A 20,000-nucleotide genomic window follows, 5' to 3' on the forward strand; every position below is an offset into this window, starting at 1 on the left:
ATAAAATCCCCCTTCTCTCTCTCTCTCTCTCTCTCTCTCAGTGGGCACAGAGGAGGAGTGTGAATATGAGGTGGTGAGGGAAAGGCTGGCTGAGCTGCTGCGAGTGTTGAGGTGTGTGATCAATAAACACCAGGCATTAAACTCGGAGGAGATCCTCAGTGCTGCAGGCGCGGTCATTGCCAAGGTCAAAGGTCAGCATACAGCCGTACCCTTGTTTGATTTGATGTGTTAGCCCCGCCCCTGATATTCACTACACTGTAATATTTGTGATGTTCATCATTACTCTGTAAGGAGTGGCACTGAAGTTCCTTGTACTGTGTCAGAGGGAAGCTGATGTGAGGAAGTTCAATAGGAGTATTTAAACACATCATCAGGAACTGTCACCATTCTTTCAGAATAATTACACAAAATGCACTTACATATAAGAAAATATAAAACATTAATTATAAGGTTATATGGTGCTAATATTTAGTAATACTGTACAGCGCAGTAGCAGGGCAGTGTGGACAATAAGAATGTGTCTGATACTAATCAGTGTGCTGAAGATCAAGGTTTAGTCACCTGCATCAGGTGCTAACGGGAAAAACAGGTGTGGTCTCTTCTTACTGACAAAACAAACTGTCTGGAACCACTCTGCTGCAGGAAGTGATGTCATCATGAGAAACATTTTCATTGCAGCACTACGTTTTAATAAAAGCATGATGCTGACAGAAAAGATTATAAACTTTTTTTTTGCACTTAAAGTGTGTTTGTGTGTGTAAATGTGGGTCACAGAACATTTGTGTGGGGGACAGAGCATTTTAGCATGCTGATGCTGAACTTCTGAGAACAATTTAATCAGCACTGGTTCAGTTCTGGTTCGGGGTCTTGTTCTGTTCTTTTGTTTAGTTCTGAGTTTGTTGTCTTGGTCCTGGTTCAGTCTCTAATTATAGTTTTCTCTTCTTTTAGATGTATATTTATACATTTGTATATAAATTTGTTTATATATTTTTTTTATATAAAAATGTATTTATATATATATATATATATATATATATATTTAAATGAAGTGTTTTTCACAGAGCAGTGTGTGTGTTGTGGGGGCGTATCATGGTTCCCTTATTTGGGAGGTGAAGGGCGCAGGAGTAGGGAGCAGGATCATTGTTGTGAGTCTGCAGGATGTCCTGAGGAAGAAGAAGAGAAAGAAGAGGAAGAAGTCAACGTTCCACTGCAGGGCGATGGAATCTTACACTCAGAATCTAACACTTGGAATCTTACGCTTGTAAGCTCAGAGAAACTGAGGAACATACTGCTTTATTCTGTCAGATTTTACAGCAGAAATGTGTGTGTGTGTGTGTGTGTGTGTGTGTGTGTGTGTGTGTGTGTGTGTGTGTGTGTGGCATCTGACTGAGTGAACAGGTCATCATGGGGAAGTGTAGAGTGGAAAAGCTGAAGTTGAGGTTTATTGATTGATTCCTCCGTGTGTGTGTGTGTGTGTGTGTGTGTGTGTGTGGTGTGTGTGTGTGTGAACATCGTGACTTCGGGGCTTTCGATTCTTACACTAGCCAGTTTATTTATTTCAATTTCATTTTATTTATAATCAGTGACTGCAGTCAGGAAGAGTGGAGGTCTCGGACGCTGTGACATTCAAGGTCAAAAATGTGACCTTGTGTCCTCTATTTTTATTTATTTAATTTATAGAGGACTGAGATTTCTCTGAGCTGTGAGCGTTTAAAAAAATTCCGGATTAAAGTCGTCTTTGTTCCTTTTGGTAAGTTAACACTTTTTAAATGATGATTTCTGGATCAGAAGATTATATTTGTATATTGTATTTATTTGAATATTTTAGTGTTTTAGTTATTGACCTGTTTTGGACTAAAGGGCTTCTGTGTTTAGGAACAATATTGGTTTACAGTTTTGTTTAAGTTTGTTTAAGGTCTCTGGCTTCTCTTCCTAGAATTCAGTAATAGTAAATAAAGTATATATATATGTGTAAATATACATTTGAATATGTGTGTGTGTGTGTGTGTGTGTGAGTGTGATTTGGCAGTATGTTGTACAGTTTTGTTCTACGTGTTATTAGAAATGTTTCTAATTGTGTTTACATATTGAAAGTATATAAATATCTAATTTAAATGTATAAATATTTTCATCTAAGTCACTTCTGACATGTAAGCCCCACCTTCAGACTTTAAGCCATGCCCCCAACCAGTCAGGCGTTATGGTAGTGTTCGGAGAAAGTGGTTTTCAGTGTGAGTGTGTTTTGGTTAAAACACACACACATTCACACACAGACATTGGGGCATAATGCTAATCTAGAGGCTATTGTAATGATAAACAGTTAAAAAGCGGTGATTAAAGTGATGTTAATACCATGTCCTCTTTGCATCATTTAAACGAACACCATTGGTGTAAACTGTGTGTGTGTGTGTGTGTGTGTGTGTGTGTGTGTGTGTGTGTGTGTTTCCTGTGTGTTTCTCAGACAGGAAGCCTTAGCGTGTGTGAGGTTCTGGCTGAGTGTGTTTTGTGTGTGTGTGTGTGTGTATCCTTGCTGAATAATTTCCTGTAGCGGAGACACTGGAGAGTTTCACTGCTCTTTACTCTTTATAACGGTATAAAGGAAGGTTGTAGGGTTTATCTTCACTCTGCTCAGGAATAAACACACCACATGATCGTGCAGGTGAGCGCGAATGAGCTGCAGTACCCTCTGTAGTGCACACTATCTAGTACTCATAGTTTATTGGCAGCTGTGTTTGATTTCTAGAGCAGAGCTCATCACTTCTGTTTCTGCTTCTAATTTTACTTTTAGTTCTAGGCCCTGATGCAATGTCTGGTTCTGGTTCATGTTCTGATTTAATGTTAGTAATAGTTATGGATCCTGCTTGTGCACCAATTGATGTTCTGCTGTTTCTGATTCAGTTTTTTTAGTTCTAGTTTACTCTGTGGTGTATCTTTTGTTTCTTTTTTCTGGTTCTGTTCCAGTTTAGCTTTGGTAGATTTGGTTCTTGTTCTATGTTTAATTCTAGGTCTGTTTTTGTTTGTTTGTGATAGTTAGGTATCAGGTCATGTTTTGTTTTTTGTTTCTCTGTTCTTTCAACTCAGTTTTGATTTGTGTGAACTTTCTGTGAGCAGCCAATCAGATCCCTTAATGCGGACTATGTGTTATTATTAGATTAGTAACTGTAAACGATTTTTGTGAGGATTTGTGTAAATCATGGCGCACACTCAGCTCTGCTCTGTGTTAGCCTCTTAGCAAATGAGTTAACTAGCGATTAGCATGTGATTAGCACTTTACATTAATTCAAACAGTTAAACTTAGGCAAAGGAATGGAGACACTAAGGTCATGTAACCTCCAGATTTGTGTTATAAAGAAAACTGTTCACTTGTTATCTATACAATAGCTCTCTCTCTCTCTCACACACACACACACACACATACACACACACACACACACACAGTAAGTTAATGAGTTCTCACCCTGTTCACCTTGAGTTCTCAGCATTGTAGCTTGTTTCTAACATCATGTATGATTGTGTTGATGTGTGTGTGTGTGTGTGTGTGTGTGTGTGTGTGTGTGTGTGTGTGTGTGTAATGTTGCTGATGCATGCCTGTATTGTGTCTGATGTGAAGTTTACTTTTCAGTGCTTTTCTCACATGGCTTCTGGCTTCCCACAGGCCTGAACTTAAAGGAAGAGAACAAAGAGAAGCAGAGTGGAGTGTTTCGTGAGATCTACACATCCATCGACACGTTGGCCTTCACGTTTGGCAATGTGTGAGTATTTCAGCTGCTGGATTTAGTTAGGATTGTTACTGAAATCAGAAACGAATATAAAACCCACAGTGAGATTCTCATCTGTTCTGAAACAGTACAGTTCTAAAGCCTTCAAGAACCTTGAAGAACCTTGTAGCATGAACACCTCTGATCCACTGTGCTGTGTGTATCACACCCAGACATGATTCTTGACCACAGACATAGCTGTATACAACTTCTCTACATGCTACAGCATTACAATTTCCCTTGGAACTACAATTCCTAATCAGTGTTCCAGAATGATGATGTTCCTGTACACAAAGTGAGCTCCATGAACACGTGGTTGAGGTCAGAGGGAAGAACTCAAGTGTCCTTTACATAGCCATGACTTTCTCACTCCCACAGACTTTCTCACCAACATCAGTGTCTGATCTCAAGAATTCTCTTGTAACTTAATGATCATTAATCCCAACAGCCACGGCCCAAAATCTAGTGCAAAGCAAATGTGTATTAGAAACTAATGGTGCATATGTTTTGTCTGATTGGCTTGATTGGATATAACACTTGTGTAATGTCTGATTTTTAGAGTGTCAGATTTCCTTATGGGAGATGCGGACAGCGGCTCCGGAGTGGAGCTCTCCCAGACCAGGAGGAGCCGAGTGAGTGCATTATTGTATTAAAGTGACAGAATGTCTAGATCAATTCCGTGTGTGTGTGTGTGTGTGTGTGTGTGTGTGTGTGTGTGTGTGTGTGTGTGTGTGTGTATGCATGTACGTATATATGTATACATTCTCACTGTTTTCTCACCAGAACTACAGCATTGTGTGTAAAGTGTGTTACATTTATTTTCCACAGTCGTTTGAAAACCTCACTGGAGATTCAAGAGAACACAAAAAACTGGAAGGTGAGAACACATCTCTCGCTCTCTTCTCTCTCTCTCTCTCTCTCTCTCTCTCTCTCTCTCTCTCTCTCTCTCGCGCTCTCTCTGTCTCTATCGCTAGCTAGCTAGCTATCTCTCTTTCGCTTTGTGTGTGTGTGTGTGTGTGTGTGTGTATGAGAGACATTGGCTGTGTTTCAGTGAACTGACTCAGCTTTAATCTTTAAGCTTTAGATCTGATTAACTAGTTATTAGGGCATAGTTTTGTCCCTGTGCCCTACTGACTGTTTGTAATCCTCCTAGTGAACCTACATAGTGCATTAATGTTAAGCACACTTACAGTATTCAGTGTTTCTACTGTCCCTGACACGTCCCAAACCACACACGCCCTAATCACTGTAAATGCTGAAGTGCACTATGTAGTAAGCAGGACATTGACTTTACACACACTTCAGCTCTAAAGTTGTTTTGGGTGTGTGTTGGTCTGTTCTCTTTCTCTTCCATATGACTACATTTTTCAGCTTTTTGGACACTTTTAACAGGAATAAACAGCACATGTGGAGAATTAACATGGTATGCATTGTGTGTGTGTGTGTGTGTGTGTGTGTGTGTGTGTGTGTGTGTGTGTGTGTGTGTGTGTGTGCGATGACGTTCTTTTCTAAAAGATTATGGACCAATCCCATGATTGTTTATCAGGAAGACTTAGAGAACACAAAGTACAGGACAGATGCTCTCACTGACAACAGCACATGGACCTCACTAGTTAGTTAGTTAGTTAGTTAGTTAGTATATATGCTGCTTCTAACTAGAGTTAACTGTGTTTATGAACTGAAAGTAATATGTTTGTGTAAAGGTTACAAATTAACACTACACTTTAAGTTCTGTATGTTTAGAGCAAGTGTTGAGCATTAAAAATTGTAATGTGTGTGTGTGTGTGTGTGTGTATACAGACTCTGAGCTGTCGCCCATACAGAGAGTGGACCAGGCCTTGCAGCAGAATGACAGTGGCGTTGAGTCGGCTCTGCTTTACGCCAAGGCCTGGTCCAAATATGCCAAAGATGTTCTGACCTGGGTGGAGAAACGCCTCGGCCTGGGTGAGTGTCTCCTCTCACAAAGTCAAATCCAGTTCTCCCTGAAAGTATTAACCTCAATACACACTGCACTGCACTGAGCATTATATAGAAAGGGTGTCTGTGTCTGTGTGTGTGTGTGTGTGTGTGTGTGTGTGTGTGCGGGTGCGTGTGCGGGTGCGTGTGCGCGTGTGCGCGTGTGCGTGTGTGTGTGTGTGTTTGTAAGTGTGAGTGAGTGAAATACAGCCTGTGTTTTCTGTGTCCTTTTTACAGATATAGAGTGTGCTAAAGGATTTGCAAAGATGGCTGAATCAGCGAAAGCCGTTGCAACTCAGCAGGTGAGAATTACCCGAGTTATTACCCGAGTTATTACCTGAGTGAGTTATTACCTGAGTGAGTTATTACCTGAGTGAGTTATTACCTGAGTTATTACCTGAGTTATTACCTGAGTGAGTTATTACCTGAGTGAGTTATTACCTGAGTGAGTTATTACCTGAGTTATTACCTGAGTGATTACCTGAGTGAGTTATTACCTGAGTGAGTTATTACCCGAGTTATTACCTGAGTTATTACCTGAGTGAGTTATTACCTGAGTTATTACCTGAGTTATTACCTGAGTGAGTTATTACCTGAGTTATTACCTGAGTGAGTTATTACCTGAGTTATTACCTGAGTGAGTTATTACCTGAGTGAGTTATTACCTGAGTGAGTTATTACCTGAGTTATTACCTGAGTGATTACCTGAGTGAGTTATTACCTGAGTGAGTTATTACCCGAGTTATTACCTGAGTGAGTTATTACCTGAGTGAGTTATTACCTGAGTGAGTTATTACCTGAGTGAGTTATTGAGTTATTACCTGAGTGAGTTATTACCTGGTGAGTTATTACCTGGTGAGTTATTACCTGGTGAGTTATTACCTGGTGAGTTATTACCTGAGTGAGTTATTACCTGAGTTACCTGAGTTATTACCTGAGTGAGTTGTACCTGAGTTATTACCTGAGTTATTACCTGGTGAGTTATTACCCGAGTTATTACCTGAGTTATTACCTGAGTGAGTTGTACCTGAGTTATTACCTGAGTTATTACCTGAGTTATTACCTGAGTGGGTTATTACCCGAGTTATTACCTGAGTTATTACCTGAGTGAGTTATTACCTGGTGAGTTATTACCCGAGTTATTACCGAGTTATTACCCGAGTTATTACCTGGTGAGTTATTACCGAGTGAGTTATTACCGAGTGAGTTATTACCGGTGAGTTATTACCAGTGAGTTATTACCGGTTATTACCTGAGTGAGTTATTACCTGAGTGAGTTATTACCCGAGTTATTACCCGAGTTATTACCCGAGTTATTACCTGAGTGAGTTATTACCTGAGTTATTACCTGAGTTATTACCTGGTGAGTTATTACCGAGTTATTACCTGGTGAGTTATTACCTGAGTTATTACCTGAGTTATTACCTGAGTTATTACCTGAGTTATTACCTGAGTTATTACCTGAGTGAGTTATTACCCGAGTTATTACCTGAGTTATTACCTGAGTGAGTTATTACCCGAGTTATTACCTGAGTTATTACCTGAGTTATTACCTGAGTTATTACCTGGTGAGTTATTGCCGAGTTATTACCTGAGTTATTACCTGGTGAGTTATTACCTGAGTTATTACCTGGTGAGTTATTACCTGAGTTATTACCTGGTGAGTTATTACCTGAGTTATTACCTGGTGAGTTATTACCTGAGTTATTACCTGGTGAGTTATTACCTGAGTTATTACCTGGTGAGTTTTACCTGAGTTATTACCTGAGAGTTATTACCTGAGTTATTACCTGAGTGAGTTTTACCTGAGTGAGTTATTACCTGAGTGAGTTATTACCTGAGAGTTATTACCTGAGTTATTACCTGAGTGAGTTTTACCTGAGTTATTACCTGAGTGAGTTATTACCTGAGTTATTACCTGAGTGAGTTTTTACCTGAGTTATTACCTGAGTGAGTTATTACCCGAGTTATTACCTGGTGAGTTATTACCTGGTGAGTTATTACCTGGTGAGTTATTACCTGGTGAGTTATTACCTGGTGAGTTATTACCGGTTATTACCTGAGTTGTACCTGAGTTATTACCTGAGTGAGTTATTACCGAGTTATTACCTGAGTTATTACCTGGAGTGAGTTATTACCTGAGTTATTACCTGGTGAGTTATTACCCGAGTTATTACCGGTTATTACCTGAGTGAGTTATTACCTGAGTTATTACCTGGTGAGTTTTACCTGAGTTATTACCTGAGTGAGTTATTACCTGAGTTATTACCTGAGTGAGTTATTACCTGAGTGAGTTATTACCTGAGTTATTACCTGAGTGAGTTATTACCTGAGTTATTACCTGAGTGAGTTATTACCCGAGTTATTACCTGAGTTATTACCTGAGTTATTATTGCTGAAATTGCATACAAAATATCTGTAAAACCCATTAAGTGCATTTAATTGCCATATTACATCAAAATGCAAATAAAAATATAGAAATAAAAAAAAATCAGAAATTCATATATATAAATAAATGTTAGAAAACGCATTGTACGGTGTTTTATATATGTTTTAGTTTGAAATTATCCCAAACTTTGGAAACTTTCTGCCATTTTTTTGTCCTGAATCCTATAGAAACGTGTTTCTGCCACATAAAAAAAAGTTTGCCTAATTTTATTTTCCTCGCAGTTCTGTGTTTTTTTCCCTGCAATTCTGACTCTTATTTCTCGCAATTATGACTTTATTTCTTGTAAACATCCAACATTTCTGATGCCTCCACTGGTGACCATGTTGTGGGCCTGAAGTTTGAAGCTGTTAGTGTATGAACGAGGCTCCTCTGCTTCATCTGTCTTGTTTCGTCTCCTCCAGAGCTGATTGTTAGACAGAGTTCTCTCCAGGGATTTTTGGCTCAGTTTAATACCATGTGATACGATTGGTTGTAGTCGATTTAATTTTCAATTTATAAAGCTTTCTGGCACTACAGAGGGGTGACGCTGCCTGATTAGCTAAAAACAGTGACTGTCACTGTCCAGAGTGCTCCAGATTTTAGCAGGTGGTGTATCTGCAGAAACTGCTCTGTGTAGTTAGATGGACTGAACGAAGCATCAACAACTAATTTATTTTTTATATTCAAAATATTCAAATTTTCTGTACTTACACTTGAGTTACTTAAGGAATTGTTATAGATCTACTCGAGTTATTACAGAGTTATTACCTGTTATTACCAGAGTTACTATCTTTAATATATTATCCCATATCCATTTATTTACCCCCTATATTATTTACAACAGACTGTATGTGCAATGTACATTTAACAAAACACTCTGATCTTCATCATCCTGTGTGTGTGTGTGTGTGTGTGTGTGTGTGTGTGTGTGTGTGTGTGTGTGGTTAATAGGACTACATGCCATTCAGAGGGGTTTATGTGTCAGCATTTGAGAATGAGCTGGATCACAGTCATGCTCTTCTTCAGACAGCTACATCTCTCCAAACCAACAAGTTCATTCAGGTAACAATCAAAGAATTGAATCATTTATAAAGAGATAATCAGGAAATGAGTTCATTATTCAAAAACCTGCCATCTCTCTCTCTCTCTCTCTCTCTCTCTCTCTCTCTCTCTCTCTCTCTCTCTCTCTCTCTCTCTCTCTCTCTCTCTCTCTGTCTCTCTCTCTCTCTGTCTCTCTCTCTCTCTCTCTCTCTCTCTCTCTCTCTCTCTCTCTCTCTCTCTCTCTCTGTCTCTCTCTCTCTCGCTCTCTCTTGCTCTCTTTCTCTCTCTCTCTCTCTTTTCTAAACATTACAGTCTAGTTGAATATTTACAGTATAGCCTAGAATAACTAATGGGTGATGTGTGATTGACAGCCTCTGGTATCACGGAAAAATGAACTGGACAAACTGAGGAAGGAGTTAAAAGAGCTGTGGCAGAGGGAGCAGAAGAAAACGGTACATTGTGATGTCCTGAAAATAATAATTCCCATAATTAATGTTTTTTAACGTCTTTTCTTTTGGATCACACCAGCAGAGTGTGTGTGTGTGTGTGTGTGTTTACAGAGTGAAGCAGAGAGTGCGCTGCGTAAAGCTCGACTTCTTCAGACCCAGCGCAAGGAAGAGCTCGAGAAGACTCGCGGCTCTCACGGCCGAACAGTAGACGAGCAAACACACACTCTAGGAAGAACGCAGGAAAGGAAGAGGAAGATGGAGGAAGAGGCGCTGCAGAAGGTACAGCTGATCTACATTGTTGTGTTGTGTATTATTTGATACTGTACCACTGTATGTGACTCTAAATAACTTGTGCTGGGGTGTGTGTGTGTGTGTGTGTGTGTGTGTGTGTGTGTGTGTGTGTGTGTGTTTTCTCCATCAGGCTGAAGAGGCTCAGGAACACTACAGAGTGTGTTTCGCAGATTCTGAAGCTAAAAAAGTAAATCTGGCTAAAACAAAGAGTGAAATCCTGACTCAGCTCCGAGAGCTCATCTTCCAGTGTGACCTCACCCTCAAAGCTGTGAGTCTCTCTCTTTCTGTCTCTCTGACTGTCTCCCTGTCTGCCTCAGGCTCTCTTTGTTTGTCTCTCTGTCTGTCTCACTGTATCTGTTTGTCTCAGTGTCTCTCTGTCTGCCTCAGGCTCTCTCTGTCTGTCTCACTGTCTCTCTGTCTCAGGGTCTGTCACTGTTTGTTTCTTTCTCTGTCTCACTGTCGATCTGATTCTTTGTCTGTCTCTTTATCTCACTCTGCTTGTCCTCTGTCTCTCTATCTCTTTAATTCTTTGTTTCATTATCTGTCTCACTGTTTCTCTTTGTTTCTGCTTCTGTCTGCTTAATTGCTTGTGTGCTGATTCTCTGTCTGTCTGTCTGTCTGTCTGTCGGTCTGTCTGTCGGTCTGTCTGTCGGTCTGTATGTCTGGGTTTGGGGTTGAGCAGTAAGTTGTTGATCTGAAATCCTGGTATCTCTAAAAGATCCAATTAACCTTTAACGAGCCTTTATTTTTTAGAGGGACTAGAGTCTCACACGTCCCTGTGTGTGTGTGTGTGTGTGTGTAGGTAACAGTGAACTGGTTCCAGATGCTACACAATCAGCTGGTATCAGTTCCGGTACAGTACCAGACACTGTGTGATCAGGTGAAGCAGTATGAACCGGGACAGTGTTACTCTGAGTTTGTACACAGTTTACCTAAAGAGAGAGTTTGGCTCGAGGCGCTGTCTCATGGCCATGCAGGACCGTCCAGGACAGGGTGAGACTGGGTCTTCTGTTTATAGCATGCATGTTACACACGTCTTGCGCCTATATGAATCTTTGTGTCTGCCGTGTTCGGTGTGTGTGTGTGTGTTCCTCAGGAAGTGAGGAAAACCACATGACTGATTCAGATTGCACTTTATTACGCTCATGTGTGCGCACACACACACTTCTGCAAAAACCAGGCCATTTGGGTTTTGACTCTGTCTGCACACATGCTCACACACACACACACACACACACACACACACACACAGTCAAACACACACACACTTGCATCCAGACAGCAGTGTAGATTTATTTATGTGTTGTGTTAGTGTTAAGTGTTGTTTCTCTTTTATCTCCAGAAAATGTTTCTTAAAATGCACACACACACACACACACACACACACACACTTTATCTGCTCCCATGGACTTAATCTTGTGTGTGTGTGTGTGTGTGTGTGTGTGTGTGTGTGTGTGTTGTCTAAAGCATGCCCTATCATAAAAGATCACCAAGCACACACTCGTCTCAGGGGAATTTGTCTCAGCTCTCTGCTGATGAAGTGAACAGTCTTGTTCATAAATGCGTCAGCAAAATGGACGAACCACTATCCAACACCAACACAGCTGACATGCACGGTAACACACACACACACACACACACACAGACCTGTGTTTCTCTCTTTTTAAATACTACAATTATATTTAAGTTATATATGTGTGTATCTGTGTGTGTGTGTGTGTGTGTGTGTGTGTGTGTGTGTGTGTGTGTGTGTAGCCCTGAAGGGAGGGATGTGCAGTGATTCAGAAAGTGCTGGAGGAAGCAGTGAATCTCGGTCTGTGGATTCTCCTACTGCCAGTCCAGGTACATCATCACACCATAACGTCCACACACTGTCACTGTGTTTAAACAACAACGAAGCCTGGATTCTGAGGCTGTTACTGTTACATTTCATCACAATACAATGCAGTATTATTTCTGTGTCATCATTGTTTTCTCCTTTTATTGTTCTTTCATTTTATTACTGTATTATTTCTACTTTATTACCAATACCTTATTAAACAATTATCAGTAAACAATAACAACTGTGTGTGTGTGTGTGTGTGTGTGTAGGAGATTTTAAACGCAGACTTCCCAGAACTCCATCCACAGGCACCATGTCATCTGCTGATGATTTAGATGAAAGAGAACCTCCTTCTCCCTCAGACAACGGTGTGTGTGCTTGTGTGCATGATTGTCAGTGGGTGTGTTATACACGTGTTTTTTGTGGGTGTGTTATAGACGTGTTTTTTGTGGGTGTGTGTTTGTCAGTGGGTGTGTTATACACGTGTTTTTTGTGGGTCTGTGTTTGTCAGTGGGTGTGTTATACACGTGTTTTTTGTGGGTGTGTTATAGACGTGTTTTTTGTGGGTGTGTGTTTGTCAGTGGGTGTGTTATACACGTGTTTTTTGTGGGTGTGTTATAGACGTGTTTTTTGTGGGTGTGTGTTTGTCAGTGGGTGTGTTATACACGTGTTTTTTGTGGGTCTGTGTTTGTCAGTGGTGTGTTATACGTGTTTTTGTGGTGTGTTTGTGGGTGTGTGTTTGTCAGTGGGTGTGTTATAAACGTGTTTTTGTGGGTGTGTGTTTGTCAGTGGTGTGTTATACACGTGTTTTTGTGGGTGTGTTTGTGGTGTGTGTTTGTCAGTGGGTGTGTTATAAACGTGTTTTTGTGGGTGTGTTATACACGTGTTTTTGTGGTGTGTGTTTGTCAGTGGGTGTTATACACGTGTTTTTGTGGTGTGTTTGTGGGTGTGTGTTTGTCAGTGGGTGTGTTATACACGTGTTTATTGTGGGTGTGTTTGTGGGTGTGTGTTTGTCAGTGGGTGTGTTATAGACGTGTTTTTTGTGGGTGTGTGTTTGTCAGTGGCTGTGTTATACACGTGTTTTTTGTGGGTGTGTGTTTGTCAGTGGGTGTGTTATACACGTGTTTATTGTGGGTGTGTTTGTGTTTGTGTTTTCCACTTGTAACTAAATAAAAGTGACTCATTTACACACACACACACAGACACAGAACTTTCACACAGTGCCGTGTGCCCTTTAAATGACTATAATTGTGTGCGTTTGTGTGTGTGTGTGTTGTGTGTGTGTGTGTGCGTGTGTGTGCGTGTGTGTGTGTGTGTGTGCGTGTGTGTGTGTGTGTGTGTGTGTGTGTGTGTGTGTGTGCGCGTGTTTGTCAGGTCTGGGTGAGATGGTGACAGAGATGACGAATTCTCCCGGCCCTTTTAGAAACACTCAGATGTCCAAAGCAGCTCTTACACACAAGCTGAGAAAGCTGCGTGCTCCATCCAAATGCAGGGAGTGTGACAGTCTGGTGGTGTTCCATGGAGCCGAGTGTGAGGAGGTACTGTCACTTATCATTACTATCATCATCACTATCCTCATCATCACTGTCTTCATCACTTTCATCATCACTGTCTTCATCACTGTCTTCATCACTATCTTCATCACTGTCTTCATCACTTTCATCATCACTGTCTTCATCACTTTCATCATCACTGTCTTCATCACTGTCTTCATCACTATCTTCATCACTATACACATATTATAATTTTTTTAAATACCAATGTTATCAATCGTATATTGTTTTCTACAGTATTGTTCAAAATAATAGCAGTACAATGTGACTAACCAGAATAATCCAGGTTTTTCGTATATTTTTATTGCTATGTGGCAAACAAGTTACCAGTAGGTGCAGTAGATTCTCATAAAACAAACAAGACCCAGCATTCATGATATGCCACTCTTAAGGCTGTGCAACTGGGCAATTAGTTGAAAGGGGTGTGTTAAAAAAAATAGCAGTGTATGCCGTTGACTGACTCAAAACTATTTTGTACAAACATTTTTGTTTCTAGGATTTAGCAATCCTGTGAATCACTAAACTAATATTTAGTTGTATGACCACAGTTTTTTTAAAACTGCTTCACATCTGTGTGGCATGGAGTCAACCAACTTGTGGCACGTCTCAGCTGTTATTCCACTCCATGATTCTTTAACAACATTCCACAATTCATTTACATTTCTTGGTTTTGCTTCAGAAACAGCATTTTTTTATATCACCCCACAAGTTCTCGATTGGATTAAGGTTTGGGGATTGGGCTGGCCACTCCATAACATTCATTTTGTTGGTTTGGAACCAAGACTTTGCTCGTTTACTAGTGTGTTTGGGGTCATTGTCTTGTTGAAACAACCATTTCAAGGGCATGTCCTCTTCAGCATAAGGCAACATGACCTCTTCAAGTATTTTGACATATGCAAACTGATCCATGATCCCTGGTATGCGATAAATAGGCCCAACACCATAGTAGGAGAAACATGCCCATATCATGATGCTTCCACCACCATGCTTCACTGTCTTCACTGTGTACTGTGGCTTGAATTCAGAGTTTGGGGGTCGTCTCACAAACTGTCTGTGGCTCTTGGACCCAAAAAGAACAATTTTACTCTCATCAGTCTACAAAATGTTCCTCCATTTCTCTTTAGGCCAGTTGATGTGTTCTTTGGCAAATTGTAACCTCTTCTGCACATGCCTTTTTTAACAGAGGGACTTTATGGGGATTCTTGAAAATAGATTAGCTTCACACAGAGGTCTTCTAACTGTCACAGTACTTACAGGTAACTCCAGACTGTCTTTGATCATCCTGGAGCTGATCATTGGCTGAGCCTTTGCCATTCTGGTTATTCTTGATCCATTTTGATGGTTGTCTTCCGTTTTCTTCCACGTCTCTCTGGTTTTGCTCTCCATTTTAAGGCATTGGAGATCATTTTAGCTGAACAGCCTATAATTTTTTGCACCTCTTTATAGGTTTTCCCCTCTCCAATCAACTTTTTAATCAAAGAACGCTGTTTTTCTGAACATTGTCTTGAACGACCCATTTTCCTCAGGCTTTCAAATGCATGTTCAACAAGTGCTGGCTTCATCCTTAAATAGGGGCCACCTGATTCACACCTGTTTTTTCACTAAATTGATGACCTCAGTGATTGAATGCCACACTGCTATTTTTTTGAACACACCCTTTCAACTAATTGCCCAGTTGCACAGCCTTAAGAGCGTGCATATCATGAATGCTGGGTCTTGTTTGTTTTATGAGAATCTACTGCACCTACTGGTAACTTGTTTGCCACGTAGCAATAAAACATATACGAAAAACCTGGATTATTCTGGTTAGTCACATTGTACTGCTATTATTTTGAACAATACTGTAAGTGTGTTTATACATAGTTAACAAAAAGGTATTTGTTATAAATTGTGTGTGTGTGTGTGTGTGTGTGTGTGTGTGTAGTGTTCTTTAACATGTCATAAGAAGTGTCTGGAGACGTTGGCGATTCAGTGTGGTCATAAGAAGCTCCAGGGCAGGCTGCATTTATTCGGTATTGATTTTTCTCAGGCGGCTAAAAACAGCACAGATGAAATTCCCTTCATCATCAAGAAGTGCACTTCAGAGATCGAGAGTCGTGCCCTAAACATCAAGGTACACTTTGTCGCCACGCTTCTACGTCAATCCCATACACTAGCTGCTAATCATCCTGTCAGCTAGCAGCTGTACAGTATCAGTGGTGTATAGTTCATGCCATTTTGTGTTGTGTTTTAGGGAATTTATCGTTTAAATGGAGCAAAATCTCGAGTGGAGAAACTCTGTCAGGCATTCGAAAACGGAAAAGACCTGGTGGAGCTGTCAGACCTATACCCACATGACATCAGCAATGTGCTCAAACTGTACCTGAGACAGGTAAACACACACACACACACACACACACACACACACACACACACGTGAATACACTCACTTAATAGTTAGTTAAACTCAGAACACATTATACTGCTCTTATCCAATCAGAATACACCTTACTGCTCTCAGCTATAGGCTATAGGACAGTTTATTACAGCATTACCAGTCAAACATTGTGTTTGTGTGTGTGTGTGTGTGTGTGTGTGTGTGTGTGTGTGTGTGTGTAGCTACCTGAGCCGTTGATCCTGTACAGGTATTATAATGAGATTATTGGTCTGGCTAAAGAAGCTCATAGCCTCAAAGCAGACGATACACACTCACCTCGCCTCAGCATCGAGCTCAACCGAGTCATCCTCAAAATACGAGACCTACTGAGACACCTTCCTCCTGCACACTACAGAACCCTTCACTTCCTCATCACACACCTGCACAGGTAACACCCCTACACTCCTTCATCACACACCTGCACAGGTAACACCCCTACACTCCTTCATCACACACCTGCATAGGTAACACCCCTACACTCCTTCATCACACACCTGCACAGGTAACACCCCTACACTCCTTCATCACACACCTGCACAGGTAACACCCCTACACTCCTTCATCACACACCTGCACAGGTAACACCCCTACACTCCTTCATCACACACCTGCACAGGTAACACCCCTACACTCCATCACACACCTGCACAGGTAACACCCCTACACTCCTTCATCACACACATGCACAGGTAACACCCCTACACTCCTTCATCACACACCTGCACAGGTAACACCCCTACACTCCATCACACACCTGCCCAGGTAACACCCCTACACTCCTTCATCACACACCTGCACAGGTAACACCCCTACACTCCTTCATCACACACCTGCACAGGTAACACCCCTACACTCCTTCATCACACACCTGCACAGGTAACACCCCTACACTCCTTCATCACACACCTGCACAGGTAACACCCCTACACTTCTTCATCACACACCTGCACAGATAACACCCCCACACTCCTTCATCACACACCTGCACAGATAACACCCCCACACTCCTTCATCACACACCTGCACAGGTAACACCCCTATACTCCATCACACACCTGCACAGGTAACACCCCTACACTCCTTCATCACACACCTGCACAGGTAACACCCCTACACACTTTCATCACACACCTGCCCAGGTAACACCCCTACACTCCATCACACACCTGCCCAGGTAACACCCCTACACTCCTTCATCACACACCTGCACAGGTTACACCCCTACACTCCTTCATCACACACCTGCACAGGTAACACCCCTACACTCCATCACACACCTGCCCAGGTAACACCCCTACACTCCATCACACACCTGTCCAGGTAACACCTCTACACTCCATCACACACCTGCCCAGGTAACACCTCTACACTCCATCACACACCTGCCCAGGTAACACCCCTACACTCCATCACACACCTGTCCAGGTAACACCCCTACACTCCATCACACACCTGCCCAGGTAACACCCCTACACTCCATCACACACCTGTCCAGGTAACACCCCTACACTCCATCACACACCTGCCCAGGTAACACCCCTACACTCCATCACACACCTGCCCAGGTAACACCCCTACACTCCTTCATCACACACCTGCACAGGTAACACCCCTACACTCCTTCATCACACACCTGCACAGGTAACACCCCACTCCTTCATCACACACCTGCACAGGTAACACCCCTACACTTCTTCATCACACACCTGCACAGATAACACCCCACACTCCTTCATCACACACCTGCACAGATAACACCCCACTCCTTCATCACACACCTGCACAGGTAACACCCTATACTCCATCACACACCTGCACAGGTAACACCCCTACACTCCTTCATCACACACCTGCACAGGTAACACCCCTACACACTTTCATCACACACCTGCCCAGGTAACACCCCTACACTCCATCACACACCTGCCCAGGTAACACCCCTACACTCCTTCATCACACACCTGCACAGGTTACACCCCTACACTCCTTCATCACACACCTGCACAGGTAACACCCCTACACTCCATCACACACCTGCCCAGGTAACACCCCTACACTCCATCACACACCTGTCCAGGTAACACCTCTACACTCCATCACACACCTGCCCAGGTAACACCTCTACACTCCATCACACACCTGCCCAGGTAACACCCCTACACTCCATCACACACCTGTCCAGGTAACACCCCTACACTCCATCACACACCTGCCCAGGTAACACCCCACACTCCATCACACACCTGTCCAGGTAACACCCCTACACTCCATCACACACCTGCCCAGGTAACACCCCTACACTCCATCACACACCTGCCCAGGTAACACCCCTACACTCCTTCATCACACACCTGCACAGGTTACACCCCTACACTCTTTCATCACACACCTGCACAGGTTACACCCCTACACTCCATCACACACCTGCCCAGGAAACACCCCTACACTCCATCACACACCTGTCCAGGAAACACCCCTACACTCCATCACACACCTGTCCAGGTAACACCTCTACACTCCATCACACACCTGCCCAGGTAACACCTCTACACTCCATCACACACCTGTCCAGGTAACACCTCTACACTCCATCACACACCTGCCCAGGTAACACCTCTACACTCCATCACACACCTGCCCAGGAAACACCCCTACACTCCATCACACACCTGCCCAGGTAACACCCCACACTCCATCACACACCTGTCCAGGTAACACCTCTACACTCCATCACACACCTGCCCAGGTAACACCTCTACACTCCATCACACACCTGCCCAGGAAACACCCCTACACTCCATCACACACCTGCCCAGGTAACACCTCTACACTCCATCACACACCTGCCCAGGTAACACCCCTACACTCCATCACACACCTGCCCAGGTAACACCCCTACACTCCTTCATCACACACCTGCCCAGCTAACACCCCTACACTTGATTAATGCGTCCCTGTGTTTCGGGCCTTTCAGAGTATCGACACATGCAGAAGAGAATAAAATGGATGCGAGGAATCTGGGTATCATCTTCGGGCCGACGCTGATTAAACCCAGGCGATTGGATTCAGACGTGTCCCTGTCCTCTCTCGTTGATTACCCCTACCAAGCCCTGATGGTGCAGCTGCTCATCCAACATCATCTGAAGATTTTTGATGTCCAGTTAAGCCCTGCCTCCTCCATCAACCGTCCACTCAGCCACTACTCACAGTCTCTCATAGACATCAAAGAGGTGAGAGATATCAACATGACCTCAATACAGGTCTCTAACACACATCACACTGCACACACACTCACCATGTGGAGCCACACACACAGACAGGCAGGTGGGCAGACAGACAGGCAGGTGGGCAGACAGGCAGGCAGGTGGGCAGACAGGCAGGCAGGTGGGCAGACAGACAGGCAGGTGGGCAGGCAGACAGGCAGGTGGGCAGACAGACAGGCAGGTGGGCAGGCAGACAGGCAGGTGGGCAGGCAGACAGGCAGGTGGGCAGACAGACAGGCAGGTGGGCAGGCAGACAGGCAGGTGGGCAGGCAGACAGGCAGGTGGGCAGGCAGACAGGCAGGTGGGCAGACAGGCAGATTTAATCTTTTGATTTTATTTAATTTAATTCAATCATTATTAATGATCAATATAAAATATTTGTATAATAATATAAATGTATTTCTTTTTGGGGGACATGAACACATGAAGCTGTGAGATAATGAATGTGAGAATTAATGTTTAAAAATAAAGTGTGTGTGTTTGATCAGAGCTCTAAAGCCCATAAGAGATACTCGTCTGTTCTTCCCACATCACACTCCGTGGATGAAGTGAAGGAAGTGCACTTGGCGAGTGGACAGGAGAGGAAAGAGGACACAGCCGGTCAGGAGGAGTACACTTTCTCACACACACACACACACACACACACACACCCTGGGTATTTAATAATCACTACATAATATGCTTTATAGGTTATATTGAGTTTATAATATTAACTTTAATGTTGTTTTTCTTTCTTTGTGTGTGTGTGTGTGTGTTTGTGTGTGTTTGTGTAGCTGACAGTACAGATGGTGTTAATGATGTTGGCTCGTCTTTAGCTGGCAGTCGCCTCAGTACAAATGTAAATATTCCAGCAGTGAAGCTCCGCCCCTCACGAACCCACTACCTGTCCCGCCCTGTCAGTTTACCTGTGGATCGCCTACTTGGCGAACGCAGCATTGTTGAGCGAGAGAGCTTGGGCGGGGCCATTGCAGAGAATCCGGAGGCGGAAAAAACAGAGACCCGCTCCAACCGCAGCCCCTTTGT

At 42.8% G+C, this 20,000-nt stretch overlaps 1 protein-coding gene across 6 annotated transcripts in view; it reads left to right on the forward strand.

Moving 5' to 3' along the window:
- LOC124402736 (rho GTPase-activating protein 29-like) overlaps window positions 1–20,000 on the forward strand; it is a 26,829-nt gene that overhangs the window by 5,004 nt on the left and 1,825 nt on the right. For 3 of the 6 annotated variants that reach the window (XM_046875925.1, XM_046875923.1, XM_046875924.1), the window contains 21 exons: window positions 42–191; window positions 3,656–3,752; window positions 4,318–4,390; window positions 4,587–4,635; window positions 5,559–5,702; window positions 5,952–6,016; window positions 9,094–9,204; window positions 9,555–9,635; window positions 9,744–9,911; window positions 10,054–10,191; window positions 10,726–10,916; window positions 11,391–11,539; window positions 11,679–11,765; window positions 12,015–12,113; window positions 13,120–13,283; window positions 15,223–15,411; window positions 15,532–15,669; window positions 15,897–16,102; window positions 18,689–18,944; window positions 19,466–19,577; window positions 19,751–20,000. The exon at window positions 19,751–20,000 is cut by the window's right edge and continues 1,825 nt beyond it. In XM_046875925.1, the coding sequence (XP_046731881.1) occupies window positions 42–191; window positions 3,656–3,752; window positions 4,318–4,390; window positions 4,587–4,635; window positions 5,559–5,702; window positions 5,952–6,016; window positions 9,094–9,204; window positions 9,555–9,635; window positions 9,744–9,911; window positions 10,054–10,191; window positions 10,726–10,916; window positions 11,391–11,539; window positions 11,679–11,765; window positions 12,015–12,113; window positions 13,120–13,283; window positions 15,223–15,411; window positions 15,532–15,669; window positions 15,897–16,102; window positions 18,689–18,944; window positions 19,466–19,577; window positions 19,751–20,000 (2,917 nt within the window). Of the gene's footprint in view, window positions 1–41; window positions 192–988; window positions 1,262–1,680; window positions 1,751–2,472; window positions 2,660–3,655; window positions 3,753–4,317; window positions 4,391–4,586; window positions 4,636–5,558; window positions 5,703–5,951; window positions 6,017–9,093; window positions 9,205–9,554; window positions 9,636–9,743; window positions 9,912–10,053; window positions 10,192–10,725; window positions 10,917–11,390; window positions 11,540–11,678; window positions 11,766–12,014; window positions 12,114–13,119; window positions 13,284–15,222; window positions 15,412–15,531; window positions 15,670–15,896; window positions 16,103–18,688; window positions 18,945–19,465; window positions 19,578–19,750 lie in introns of those variants that run through there. The other 3 variants (XM_046875922.1, XM_046875926.1, XM_046875927.1) reach the window with 3 other exon arrangements.

The sequence above is a fragment of the Silurus meridionalis genome, chromosome 20, assembly GCF_014805685.1.
Source record: "Silurus meridionalis isolate SWU-2019-XX chromosome 20, ASM1480568v1, whole genome shotgun sequence".
Taxonomy (NCBI): Eukaryota; Metazoa; Chordata; class Actinopteri; order Siluriformes; family Siluridae; genus Silurus; species Silurus meridionalis.